Genomic DNA, 15103 nt, shown 5'->3' with positions numbered 1-15103 from the left:
CATTGCCTGTACTGAGGCGATATTAGCGATCCTAGTGGTGAGCAACTATCTAATGTTTGCATATTTACTACATATTGAGCTTCGCGACTGTATATACTAGACTGTGTTATCACTATAATGCTTTTCATGCGACTTGGTTCAGATGTCCCATCTTCTTCATGGTCACAATATTTTGTCTTGGTGCTTGAAATATTTAATTTACCATAACTAACAACGACTTAGTCTTAACATCACAACTAGGCAACATTGCTTAAGCACTAATGGCTCTTGTTGTTCTGGATCGCTAAAAGCCATGACCTCCATGAACTAAGTCGCATGAAAATGGGTATAATCCCATGGATGGTAGATGACATTATGCATACTCAGTTCAAAAACTTTCCGGAATATGTTTTTTTTTCACCGAATTGAATATTATTATGTCGTATATTTCTGTTTCTGATGTTGGCATCATTCATGACGTCACTTCCGTAGAAGTATCATGATCATAGTCGCCGTCATTTTGTGTGATATTTGTTCATCTCATTTTAGAATGTGGGATAAATACTGGTATCAAATTTTGTGTTTATTTGCACAAATGTCCTTCAGAGACATTAAGAATGCTTGAAGAAGCTTATGGTGAAGAAGTGATGAAAAACGCAGCTCAGTGCCTGGCATAAACATTTTTCTGAGCGCTGATCGTCTTTGATACCCATACGGCCTTCATTCTAAAATGCATCAAACAACAACAAGCTGTTGTCACACAACAGCAACAATGACTATGATCATGAAACTTGTACGAAAGTGAGATCATGAATGATGCCAACACCAGAAACACAAATATACCACATAACATTATTAATTTCGGCAAAAGAAATATATTCCGGAAAGTTTTTGAACTGAGTAGTATTATGATGGCATAACTTGTGTCATAAAGTTAATATTATGAAATTATTTGCCGTGCAATAATATTTAATACATCATTGTTGTCATAGCAGCCCCCCCCCCCTTTTTACCTTGTTGAACGACGCTATATCAACTAACAGGTTATTTAGCATTGATGGTTATTTAACGACGCTATATGAATTTAAGTTAATTTAATGATGAAGTTACAGGAGAATGGAGAAAGTTACACAACACAGAGCTGCACTTATTGTATTCTTCACCTGACATAATTAGGAACATAAAATCCAGACGTTTGAGATGGGCAGGACATGTAGCACGTATGGGCGAATCCAGAAATGCATATAGAGTGTTAGTTGGGAGGCCGGAGGGAAAAAGACCTTTGGGGAGGCCGAGACGTAGGTGTGAAAATAGTATTAAAATGGATTTGAGGGAGGTGGGATATGATGATAGAGACTGGATTAATCTTGCTCAGGATAGGGACCAATGGCGGGCTTATGTGAGGGCGGCAATGAACCTCCGGGTTCCTTAAAAGCCAGTAAGTAAGTAAGTATATGAATTACTAGATTATTTAGCGAAATGGTATTTGACGAGATGAGGCCAAGGATTCGCCTTAGATTACCTGACATTCATCTTGCGGTTGAAGAAAACCCCGGAAAAAACCCAACCAGGTAATCAGCCTAAGCAGAAATTGAATTCACATCCGAGCACAACTCCAGATTGGCAGGCAAGCGCCTTAGCTGACTGAGCTACTTCTGTGATTCTCCCTTCTTTCACAGATCATGGTAACAAACTGCCCATCATTACAAATTTACTGTGTTATTTCTTTGTTAATTGTTTTATAATGCTGTCGTACAAAAAAATAGCATACGAAACACATTTATAAAGTTTTACAGTTATTACATTCGTCAAAATTAGAAAACTTGCTTCGCTCATTTGCTAAACATTGACTCGTGCAATAAAGTATAACATTATAAACTTGTTTCATAAGTAAAAGCAAGCAAAGTACGTTCTTAAATTGTCATTATACAATCTTCGCATTTTGATGCTGAATTGAAACTAAGATTCTTGATAAACTCACGAACTGTTTCCTTTGAACCCTGTTTAAATGACAGAGAACAGTTTTGTTTAGTTCACAAGTAATAACAGGGAACCATTCAGGTTAGAACTACGTTTTTATACAGCCTCATTCAGAATGCTGTGAACCTTTCAAATCTACTACCAAACATGTTATCATACAATGAAACAATTGAACTGCGGCATTATAGTGGACTAGTGCAGCATGTGAACTAAGCAGCACTGCTTTACTGTCACTGGTTAGACGTGTAGACTGGCTGCAATTAGCTCCAACTCATATTCCTTCTCATTCTCTAATTCTAGTATAGAAAGTTTTCTACCTCTGGATTTAATGTTTCTGATTGTCATTATCATTGTCATTGAGGAAATAGGAAGAGAAACATTTAAATGATATGCGAAAATGCTTTCTTGCAAGGGAATTTTGGGTTGAGAAAAATTGAATATGTGAGTTCCAAGCCTGTTGATCACTTGTCTCACTCTGAGTTTCGCCATTCCACTGAAGGAACTAGAGAATTTTGAAGGGTATAGCCAAAAAATGGACGTATCCTATAGTGGGACCATTGGATCTGTGCCCCAGTAAGATATGCGAACTGAACCCTAATTCCGTTTCTGCTTCGGTAATTCATTTCCCTCCTTGCATTCCTACCTCTCTCTTTTCTATCTCTCTCCCTTTCTCTCCCCCACTACTCACAATTTTGAACCTTCTTCAGTTTATTTGCACTTGCAGTCCAGTATTGTCAAGTCAACATCTATACTGTAGCACGGAGTGGTGAAAAAAATATTATTAAGCAAGTAATAGCATTTTTCGATGAAGAGGTCAATATCTGTTTTCTCTAAATCCGGCAACGAAAAGAACAGCTGCGATCACAGATGAGGCTTATTTTATTTCAATTGATTACGTATTAAAATTACTTACTTAACTAATACTGATAATATAATAAAACATTTTTATCTAATTTATAAAGGCAGGTCAGAGCGCCTAATAAAGAAAATCAGGCGAGAGGGAGTCTGTGCAGGAGATGAAAAGCTAGAATCACCAGGGAGGAACAGACCAAGGGAATCTTTCATTCTTGTAGATGATATGGAGCGATGTATTTTAAGAAGAAAGATATGAAGGTTGCGAGGAAAGCAATAAATTTCGAAGGTGGGAAAGAAACGTTATGGATTAATAGAAGATGAAGTAGCTAGATTTGTTATCAACTTGGGTGAAGACAGCAGCAGCAGCAATAGTAGTGACTCAGATTCAGATATGTCCGGGATATACCCTTTGTAATTTCATGCATAATACAAGTCTTGGTCTTTTGTAAATATATAAATTATTTTCATAAGAATAAATTAGAACCCCTGCACATGATCAGTATGTTATCATTTTAGTATGTAAATAAGATCGTAGTATGTATTAACTTCGCCATAGACGGTCCATAGCCCGGATGAGAAAGAAAGAGGGTACATGATGTGTGTTCATTCATTCCTACAATTTTATAATTTTATTAGGCCTTCAAGATCACGTTCCAAACCTAACAAAATAAGATAATAAGGTGAAGAAAAAGTATTTATGACGAAAACATTTCTTTTTAGAAACGAAATAGATTCCCTTCACGTAAATTCCATTTAACCCACAAATAGCCACTGTAATCATATAATTATCTCCAAATAATCGTAGAAGTCAATCAGGCTCATTAGACCTACTTAAATTAAATTATGAATAAGTAATTATAATTAGCCTTATATAATTAATAAGCAATATTCAAGAGACATGACACTGTTTGGCGGAAGTTTGACAACACCCCTATTCGGCAAGGTTCGTGGCCTGCAGTTTAACGTGGTGGGAGGAAAGCTGGTGGAATGGAGTGAGTAGAGGCGTTAACTTTTCCAAGAACGACGACAGCGCTGAAGGGGCACAGATCCGATGGTCCGACAATAATAGCTATCACATGAGGGGGGAAGAAACATGACGAAACAGCAACAGTTACATAGATTTTGGACTGATGATTATCCAACTTCCATTGCAAACAGCTCAGAGATTGCTGTTACATTGTGAGAGTATAGAATAAGTTACTCATTCTGTTTTTATTGTTGTAGTTGTGACATCCCATGTTCCATCACTTGCCCTCCGTGCAACAAACCTTGTATATTGCAATGTAAGCACAGCAAGTGCAAGAAGAAATGTGGTCAGCCATGCACACCTTGTCAGGTAACATACATTTTATTACACTTCGTTAATTATGTTGTTGTTGTTGTTTTCTAATGCCAGGCGTTTGACAATAAAGTCATTTGACCTCTTGCACTCCAATATTTTTCAAAGATATTATCATGGTCAGCCACTGAAGCACAGATTTTGAGGTGTTCCGAATCCATTTCTTGGCTTGAGTTGCACAGTGGGCAGTTAGGGGACTGATATATTCCAATTCTATGCAGTTGTTTGGCCAAACAATCATGGCCTGTTGCCAATCTGAATGCAGCTACAGACGATTTTCGTGGTAAATCGGGAATTAACTGTGGATTATGATGCAGAGAGTTCCATTTTTTCCCTTGAAATTGTGTTATCAAATTTTGTTTGTTGAAGTCTAAGTATGTAGATTTAATAAATCTTTTCACAGAGTAATACGTAGATTTAGTAATAGGTCTGTAAGTAGCAGTGCTGCTCTTCTTTGCTAATGCATCCACATTCTCGTTTCCTAGGATTCCACAATGGGATGGTATCCATGGTGTTTTATATATATATATATATAATAAAGACACTGCTTTGATTCACTAATGTGTAATGAAATGACGGTATTAAAGTATTGTAAAAGATTGTAACCCTCAACAATTGAGATTTTCACACCATATTATTTTGGTTATGGCCATTCTATGTGTATGTAAAAAGATTTAAACCTCAGACAATTATTTTTTGGTATAATTAACAATTCTTAGGATCTGTGATCCTCACTTATGTAGCTTGATAAAACACTGCATTCCTCTTTGTACTGGATGAGCATTTTACTGAATCCTGATTTTTACTGATAATGAAAACGAGGTTACACTGTGAAGTCATGTGGTTTACTCATGAAAAACAAATAGAATAAAATACATAATTCGTTATTTAGCTCTCCTAAAAAGTTTTTAAACTGAGAGTTGTGAACTTTCATCTCAACACATAGTTTAACACGAACACTTCACCTTATGCCTGCTCGTACTGAATGAATAAACTGACATAACAATAAAAGAAGCAGAAGCAGAATGTGTGCACAGCAATGAACGAAATTCGTTTCTTTTTAAAATACGTGTCAAAAATGTATTGCTGACTAAATAACATTGTCAATCAAATTTATTTTATAATTAAGACATTAAGTCTCCGAGGACATTTACAAAAACTTACTCTTACACTGTTGGTCTCGAGAGACAAAATGCAAACATTCACAAACACCAAAGAGATAGGAACTAAGTACTGTAATAACTCGCCACCCTCGCCAAGCAGACATAAATTGGCAATAGAACTGACTATCTTAACTGAAAAAAGAATGTCGTGTTTTTTTACAACAGCTCAAAGAACAGCTCATGCAAGAATGAGATCTGGTCATCTAACCGTGCTGATATACTAAATACAATCACGTCGAGAAAAACGGTAGTATTATATGTTATTTATTTCAAAATGTATGTTATCAACTACGGATTCTGTGATAAGTGTTGGCAGATCCCCAGGGATCCGCGGAGCATATTTTTGGAACCACTATTACACTGTTTAAATATCCGGTCCAGAGATAAGATGGTGCTTCAGTCGGTGGTTTAAGTGTCCAGCTGTCGCGATAACATGTTGATGACTGATGAGAGAGTACCTCGGTTGTCTGTTCGAGGTTTAAGTGTCCAGCTGTCGCGATAACATGTTGATGACTGATGAGAGAGCACCTCGGTTGTCTGTTCGAGGTTTAAGTGTCCAGCCAATGTAGCAGATGTTGTGTTGGTGAGGGAGCACCTCGGTGGTCCAGTTGGAGTTTGTGTCCAGCTGGCACTGTGGATGTTGTGATAGTGACAGAGCACCCCAGATCGCGGCATCAGATGTTTCTGGATTAGAGAGAACGCCAAACTTCAGACAAAATGATATCTCATCCATAGTAAAGTCACGATATGACCACTATAGTTAAAGCGACCTATAAAGTACAAAGAAAAAAAATGGCTTTCAGGAAATGCATGACCTGTCTTATGTAAACTAAATCCTATTATATAAACCGCTCATGGTCTACATTTTATATACCACTGTTACAATTACAGAAAGAAGTAAATTAAAATCATCAGTATCAGTTGCAGAAAGCACAGCTCTGCAGTATACGAGGGGGATCCAGGAAATAACGACCGTTTTGTTGTAATAATTAAAAAACATATATTTATTTGAAAAAACAAAGTCTGTTACATAACTGAAGCTTCCTTTACTTCTCTACATAATCACCACCTACATTTAAACATTTGTCGTATCTGTTCACTAGCTTTAGAATTCCCGTGTTATACTCCTCTGCTGCCAATTCATTAAGCCAGGTGTTCACTGTCTTCTTCAACTCTTCATCACTTCCAAAACGCGTACCACCCAGAAAGTCTTTCAGCTTAGTGAAAAGGTGAAAATCGCTAGGAGCAAGGTCTGGACGATAGGGCGGATGATCAAAGATTTCCCAACCGAATTGATCCAGCAATTCTCGAGTTGAAGCAGCAGTGTGCGGGCGGGCGTTGTCGTGAAGAAGCACAACTCCTCTCGAAAGCATTCCTCGCCTCTTGTTTTGGATGGCTCGCCGTAGTTTTCGTAAAGTCTCACAATAATGATTTGCATTGATCGTAGTGCCTTTTGGCATGAAATCCAGCAAAAGAACACCTTTGCGATCCCAAAAGACAGTAGCCATGACTTTTTGTGTTGAGAGAGTCTGTTTGAATTTTCTCGGTTTCTTGGGTGATGAGGGATGATGCCACTGACGTGATTGGCGCTTGGTCTCTGGGGTGTTGTGAGACACCCAGGTCTCATCACCAGTCACAATTTGATCAAGAAAGGCGTCTCCATCTGTGTGATATCACATCAAGAATGTCAATGCTGAGGCCATTCTCTGAGTTTTGTGTTGGTCACTCAGTTGCCGTGGAACCCATCATGCACAGATTTTGTGGTAGCCAAGATGTTGCAACACAATTTCACCAAGCAAAGAACGAGAAATGTCAGGAAAGGCAATATGCAATTCGTCGAGTGATGTGCGCCTGTCTTGCAAGATTCTGTCGTTCACTTTAGCCTTCAGGTCTTCTGTGATGAGTGATGGGCATCCGGGTCGAGTTTCATCGTGGACATTTGTTCGCCCATTGTTGAACATTTCGCACCATTTTCTCACATTTCTTTCATTCATTACAGTATCACCATACACTTCTTTCAATTGCCGGTAAATTTCTGCAGGTTTCAAATGTCGGGCATTCAAAAATCGAATCACACTCCTCACCTCACAGTTGGCGGGATTATCAATCACGTCGTTCATTTTGAAGTAACACAAAATGCACAATGGGGACTTGTTGCAACCAGTACTCACAACATTATGAGAACACATGTTAAGGAAGCCAGTTGACCTTCAAACAAGGAAGGGGAGTCAGCTGCGCGGCGGGTATGCGCGAACGGTCGTTATTTCCTGGATCCCCCTCGTATATTGACTACACCCCAGCTCTGGCTACTAGCAACAGGCATCTATAATGAACACCGATCAAAATACCCCTCATTTCTCATGAAAAACAAAAATTGAAAAGACTACAGTGGACTTCATGTTGATTGATTGATTGATTGATTGATTGATTGAAATATTTTCGAATGTTTTGTGAAATTTACAGCCAGTTTCTATATAGACTGATCCCACTTCAACTTCTACCTAACAAAATTTGCTGGTGGGCGGCGAGCTGTCATACACTGGCATGCAGATAGATCCGTTCACATTGCCCCCCACTCCATCCTCAACTACTTAACTTCCTCGGAACAGTACTCCACACTACTATCATATAAGCTGATGGAACGTTACTACCTAGGACTGATCTGCATAGGAATGATCTGTATTTTACTGTAATTTGTAACTGTAGGATTTAGTTATTGTAAATTTGTGTCTGTAATTTGTAACTTCACTGAATTAGGCCCCACGATGTAATTCCTCTTTAGGAAGTGTTGTCCGTTTTAAAAATACATGTGATAGCAGTTTCTCCGTCATTGAAACAGATTTCATTCATGACTTAAAAGGACTAAGCTGTTATTATAACGCGAGTATGGCTTTCAGACAGACAAAATCTTACCAGATTCGGACCAATACGGTATTAGGATTGTGGTATTACAATAAACATCACATTTCTTCTTTCAAAGAGAGCATTTACATTGTTTTTTTTTTTTTTTTTGTAGGAGATATGTTCGTGGCGTTGTGAACATTACAAGTGTAAACAGAAGTGTTTCAAGCCATGTGATCGACCACCATGTTATGCTCCTTGCAAAAAGAAACTGCAGTGTGGACATCCGTGCATTGGTTTCTGTGGAGAAATTTGCCCCCCACTGTGCAGAAAATGTGACAGGAAGAAAGTAACAGAAGTAATTTTGGGATATGAAGATGAAGAAGATGCAAGGTAATGTATACTCTACCATTAGTATCAACAGTAGCAGCAACTGAAAATACGAGTACAGCTGACAATGCCATCACCAAGGCTGAGATTATTCCTGCTACTGCTATGATTGCTACACATACTGTATTAGTACTGGTACTACTGTTACTACTAGGGACAGGATTTTGATGATCTATAAATTACAAAAAAAAAAATGCACAAAAAATAAGGCATTTATGACCTAAAAATCCCTTAAAAAATGCCCCAAAACCATTGAAAAGGGATTTCTTATTGTGAATTTGGCATAAGTAGGAAAAAATATTTTGTACTATTTAATATTCAGATTAGTACTAATTAGTAATTGTTATAATTGTATTCTAGCATCAACATTGAAGTATACTGTGCTATATTATTTATTTATTTATTTACTCATTTATTTTATGTATTTAATTAATGTATTTTATGTATATTCCGATAAATACTTAGTAAAGCCATCTGCAATTAATATCATGCAGCCACAGTCTAATATATATAGACACGAAGCTCAATACATAGTAAATATGCATCCATAGATAGTTGCTAACCACTAGGATCGCTACTATCGCGTCATTACAGACAATGCGAAATAGTACTGGCACAGTCTATGGTTTCTAGTATCCTAAACAACTCAAGCTTCGTGACTGTATATATTAGACTGTGATGCAGCTCTGCCAACAAACCCTATCCACACGTCCAAGTTGTGACTTCTGGGCAATGTAGCAGACGGGGAAGGATGAAGGCGAGTGTTCAGTGCCTTAAATTTGGGCCCAGTCAACTAAGGGAGTAAACCCTTACAGAAAATCCTTGATCCTCCTAAGTAAGGGGGTTGTATGTTGGGCTAACAACCCAATTCTGTAAAAAACGTATCGTTACGAATATTTCACAAGGAAAGATTAAATTCAGAAGAAATGCATGCAAAAGGGAATTACCAACTGAGAGGAACTAGCAGAAGACAACAGAGTAAAAGCGTTTTGTGAAGTTGATAAGAAGTTGACATGCTCCATAATGTCCTATGATTGATGGATTTATTGATTGATTGATGTATTTAATTTATTTACTTATTTATTTAATTCATTTACTTATATATTTAATTCATTTACTTATTTCATTTATTTACTATTTATTTATTTAATTAAATTAAATTTATTTATTTTATTTTTTATTTTATTTGTTTTATTTAATTGTTTAATTAATGTATTTATTTTAGTTATTTATATATTTATTTATTCTATTTATTTATTTAATTTATATATTTATTTATTTTGTTTGTTTAATTAATTTATTTATTCAATTTACTTAATTGTTTAATTAATTAATTTAATTGTTTTATTTATTTAATTGCTTTATTTATTTGTATACTTTATGTATGTATGTATGCATGTATGTATGCATGCCTATATTCTTGTATATTCATTTCTTTATTCATTTTGTCAGTAGTGGTTAGCAAATGATAGTCCAGCACAGTGATATAATAATAATAATAATAATAATAATAATAATAATAATAATCTTACTTCAAGTATTAGGCCCTGTGGCCTGTTACGATGATGATGATGATGATGATGATGATGATGATGATGATGATGATGATGATGATGATGATGATGATGATAAGAGAAATTTACAGTACATTAGTCCGTCCTCCTGCAGATCCAATTGGTAACGGTGCAGAACATGCTGGTTGGCTGTAATATTTGTCTTCATTTAATTAGTCCACATCATCTATTCTGTTACCACTATCACCATTACTGTTACTACTACTAAAAACTTCTGCTGGCGCTGACAAGAGATTAAACTCTTCATATATTCTACCATTTAATATAGGCATTATTATATTTTATAGCTTGCTGAAAAGGTCAATGCTGTTTGTGTGTACTTTGATACTTCCTAACGTTCAATTGCTTTTAATGTGAGAGTTTTTGCATCAGAGGCCTTTTTTATTATTATTTGCTATATTTTTTTATTGTAATTTTCAGGCTCTGTTCTGTGCATGTATTGTTTAAGATCTTTAATTGATTCCTGCTTTAATTTCAGATTTGTATACCTGGAAGACTGCAAACACACTGTGGAGTCACATGGCCTTGAACATTGGCTGCAATCTAATGAAGATCAGGTTAAAATGCCAGTAAGTATTTAATATACAAAATTCAGATTTCACCTTACTATTAACATTATTGCAGTATGTAACTTTAAGTGACCTCGGGGATACCATCTAGAGTCAACCGCTTTTTTTCGTACTTTTAACGCTACTTCACAGACAATGCTATCTACTGTTTCACTGAAAATGGTATGTTATAGCCCACAACTCAGGGATTGTTTTCTGTAATTTTCATTTTATGAACTTCCATGGTCACTGAGGAAAACAAATTTTAAACGCCGGTCGACTCAACCCTGTACATGGTGTTAAGTCGACCACCATATTAAAAATACATGTAAATGAACTTTTGCTCTCATTCCGGTCGATATCGACTTTCTTTTGGATGCTTTTATTATTATTTACTATATTATTATTTTTTTTTTATTTTTAAGTTATTTGGGATAGAAAAATGCGAATTTTAAACAGTTATTTTAATGTGCATATATTAAATAGGTTAAGGCTCATAAATTTAATAGAAAATATTTAATTAATTAGCAGACATAAAATTACGTCAAACTACACACAACATTATCACATTATTAATGTACTAATTAATAAAATAGCCCTGAAAAATACAGAAAATACAGTTTCCATTTCCTAATTAATATCATAAACCTGAAAATCAACACCAAATTTTACGAATTCCTTTTCCTCTATAGGAACAGAAGCACTTAGTTTTCTTTCTACCTGAACATAGTCAATAAGACTCACATCCTCCACCTCAGGATATATGAATTGGAATCCACCCCAATTTCTAACAAAACTAAGTTCAAGTCCTTCTGGAACCAGTTCCTCAATGCAACCGACATAAAATTTAATTGTATTTTTAGTTGGGAATTTCACTAAAAGCCGATCCCCCGGTTTAGGGTCATCGAAATTGTCATTATCATTGTTATCTTCCTCTTCAACCCACTCATCTGACGAATATTTAGTGGAATGTCGTCCGTCTTCATCACTATCACTGGACTCCTGGTATCCTCTCTGTTTTCTTTTCTTGGCTTCTCTTTTTCTGGTCTCCTTTGTTGAGGCAGGATGAGAGATTTCTTCATTTGACTGAGATGTTCCGCCTTCAGTAGGCCTACTGATACTCGCAATACTTTTTCCTGGTTCAATTTCAATTTTCCTCTTCTTTTTCTTGGAAGCCAATTATTTTTCATATTTCATCCCCTGGAGCACTTTGATGACCGCTTCTCCCACCAGTGCCAGTGTGGACTGAGATTCTGGAGACTCTGTCAAACCAGATTGTGGTAGTTTATTAAGGACTCTTTGTGACTCGAATGGATTAATTCTACAGGCCTGCATGGTCGACTCTGTACTGGAATACAACTTCAACTTCTGACAACTCTCAATAATATGGAAAAATATTTTTTGTTGTAATATATTGTTAAGCTTAAAATTATGATTACAGAAATACAGTTATTTTGTATTGCATTACAGGTAAACAAGGCTAAATTGTTAAAAGTTAGACAGAGTACTTTTTTCTTACTATTTTTGCTATTGGCAACAATGAATTTTACATAATCAAGGACATAAAATACGTTTGGCACTACCTTGCGAGATTGAAAGGGGAAGTGTTATCAGTCAGCTGGAAACAAGCAGTGGCGGCTAGTAGGAAATTCTATTGGAATAAACACGTGAAATTAGAAAATGTACACAGTGGTCGAATCTAGACCCCCAGGTCGATTCTAGACGGTTCCACGGTACTGAAAATTAACAAAAAAAAAAAAAAAAAAAAACATGGCAAATAATATAATTAAATAATGTATTTTACATTCATCTCTATCATTTTTAAATTTTATATACACTATGGAAATCAAAGTACTATGTGTAGAGATTTAACATGGGAAATCAGTTTTCCTCAAATACATTCTCCCTTTTTCATTTTAGAGGAAAACATTAAGTAGTATATTTTTTTAAGAATTGGAAAAATGAATCCGAATACAACAATAACAATATATTTTTTATTTACTGTTAGAAAAATAGCAATGTTACTATTTTTATTCATTTTTATATCTGTTGTTCTGTTTCATTGATGTGAGCTATAATTAATAACTAATTAAGAGTGTAATCTTAATAAAATTTGTCACATAACACCTCCCTATGCAAGTAATTCGATTATAATTTATTATTATTATAGTTGTTTAATAATGACCAGGTTTGAAACGATTTCTGAGTACAGTAATGTAGGGTTGCCATAATGAAGAAACACAAAACCAGGACATCATCGACACATCAGTTCGATCAACAACAGAAGACGTATGAATTTCTAATAAACTTATATTATATTTAATATGGACACTAAATACTTAGGCCTACTTATTTACAAATGGCTTTTAGAAAACCCGGAGGTTCATTGCCGCCCTCACATAAGCCCGCCATCAGTCCCTATTCTGAACAAGATTAATTCAGTCTCTACTACCATATCCCACCTCCCTCAAATCCATTTTAATATTATTCTCCCATCTACGTCTCGGCCTCTTCAAAGGTATTTTTCTTCCAACTAACACTGTATGCATTTTTGGATTCATCCATATGTGCTACATGCCCTGCCCATCTCAAACGTCTAAGCTTAATGTTCCTAATTATATTATCTGAAGAATACAATGCATGCAGTTCTGCGTTGTGTAACCTTTTCTCCATTCTCCTGTAACTTCATCCCTCTTAGCCCCTTAAGCACCCTATTCTCGAACACTCTTAACCTCTGTTTCTTTCTCAAAGTGAGAGTCCAAGTTTCACAATCATAAAGAACAACCGGTAATATAACTTTTTATAAATTCTTTCAGTTTTTTCGAAAGCAGACTAGATGACAAAAAGCTTCTCAACAGAATAATAGCAGGCATTTCTCATACTTATTCTTTATCAAATTTCCTCTTGAGTGTCATATTTATTACTTTTGCTCCAAGGTATTTGAATTTTTCCACCTTTTATTTTTTTTATTGGGTTATTTTACGACGCTGTATCAACATCTAGGTTATTTAGTGTCTGAATGAAATGAATGTGATAATGCCGGTGAAATGAGTCCGGGGTCCAGCACCGAAAGTTACCAAGCATTTGCTCGTATTTCCACCTTTTAAAAGGATAAATTTCCAATGTTTCTGGTCACGAGATATAATCGTATAATTTGTTTCTTCGGCATTATTTCCAAACCTATCTCATTACTTGCTTGAAGTAAAATTCCCATGTTTTCTCTAATAGTTTGCGGATTTTCTCCAAACATATTCACGTTATCTGCATAAGCAAGCAGCTGATACCATCATTTATTCACTATATAAACTACGTCAGTGTCACTTATTTACTTAATATGGACAGGATTGGATGCTTTATCTATTACTTTCTTATTTGGCATGAGCATTATATTATTACCATTTATTTTACTGGTAGACATTCAATTCTGTATGTCACTACCACAGTACCATACTTCTCAGAACTGTGAACATAAAAATGGGACTTTGTTTGTTTCTGAATGACCTTGTGAAATTCACTGCAATTTACATGTTTCATATTAAATTATACCTGCAGAATTGCTTTTACTGACTCATGTGATAATCGGTTTCTTTCTTCTGTCCACTGTGCAGTCATCAAAGAAAATACTCTTTTAAAGATGGCATTATGCCCAGGTGCAGAGAAATCAAATTCTACAATTTTCAGCAATTATGAGTACTGTTGTTGTTGTTGTTGTTGGTCAACTGTCCGAAGACAGGTCTGAACCTCACAAGTGATACCAACAAGGCACCACTTAAAAGGCAACTAGGCCAGGAGATATTGAGGTAGGGTGGCCAGTTCCTTTCCCCCCTCTATTGTATACATCACGACTAGCTAATATTACACTTATCAGACTTACAGATGAAATATCTACTTTCTACATTTTTCAATCTACGTCCTTGATTTTTTGTACACATAGAACTGTGTACACGGTGTGATGTGGTGAAGTTTCATTTCTGTGAATCAGTTAGTTTCTGAGTTAACAAAAATATTTTGAAAAATTTGCATACTGTATTTCAAAATGAAATGTGTCGCTCAATTTTTCAGTGAAATGTCTGCAATTTTTTTTACAAGTCCAGTGGAATATTTAGAAAAACATTACATATTTGTTTTGCTATATCTTCACTATTTATCTGTCTTCGTAGTGTATCCAGCTATTTGGTGATAACACGTGCTCCACTATGTTTCACTATGAATTTCCTCTTCTTACAAATGATGGGTAAAAAGCACGATGCTTGCCGTATATTTCAACAGCCACATTCCAAAGATGAGGTGTATTCAGTATGCATTGGAGAGAATTGTCCAAAGTTACAGGGATTGCAGATTTTAGATTAGTTCTATGGATAGTAGAAAAGTTTTCCGGGCTATGAGACCGTGGTCTGTTGGTTGTGAGACCGAACGTTTCGTTCACTGCTGCGG

The 15103-nt window shown here is 35.8% G+C and overlaps 1 protein-coding gene across 2 annotated transcripts in view; it reads left to right on the top strand.

Moving 5' to 3' along the window:
• Nucleotides 1-15103, top strand: part of LOC138693065 (NFX1-type zinc finger-containing protein 1-like) — a 129432-nt gene that overhangs the window by 87147 nt on the left and 27182 nt on the right. For both annotated transcript variants that reach the window (XM_069816638.1, XM_069816647.1), the window contains exons 19-21: nt 4039-4150; nt 8333-8550; nt 10600-10690. In XM_069816638.1, the coding sequence (XP_069672739.1) occupies nt 4039-4150; nt 8333-8550; nt 10600-10690 (421 nt within the window). The remainder of the gene's footprint in view (nt 1-4038; nt 4151-8332; nt 8551-10599; nt 10691-15103) is intronic.

This window comes from Periplaneta americana, chromosome 2, assembly GCF_040183065.1.
Source record: "Periplaneta americana isolate PAMFEO1 chromosome 2, P.americana_PAMFEO1_priV1, whole genome shotgun sequence".
NCBI classification, from domain to species: domain Eukaryota; kingdom Metazoa; phylum Arthropoda; class Insecta; order Blattodea; family Blattidae; genus Periplaneta; species Periplaneta americana.
Note: the sequence above shows the minus strand (reverse complement) of the source record. Positions and strands in the feature narration are given on the sequence as shown.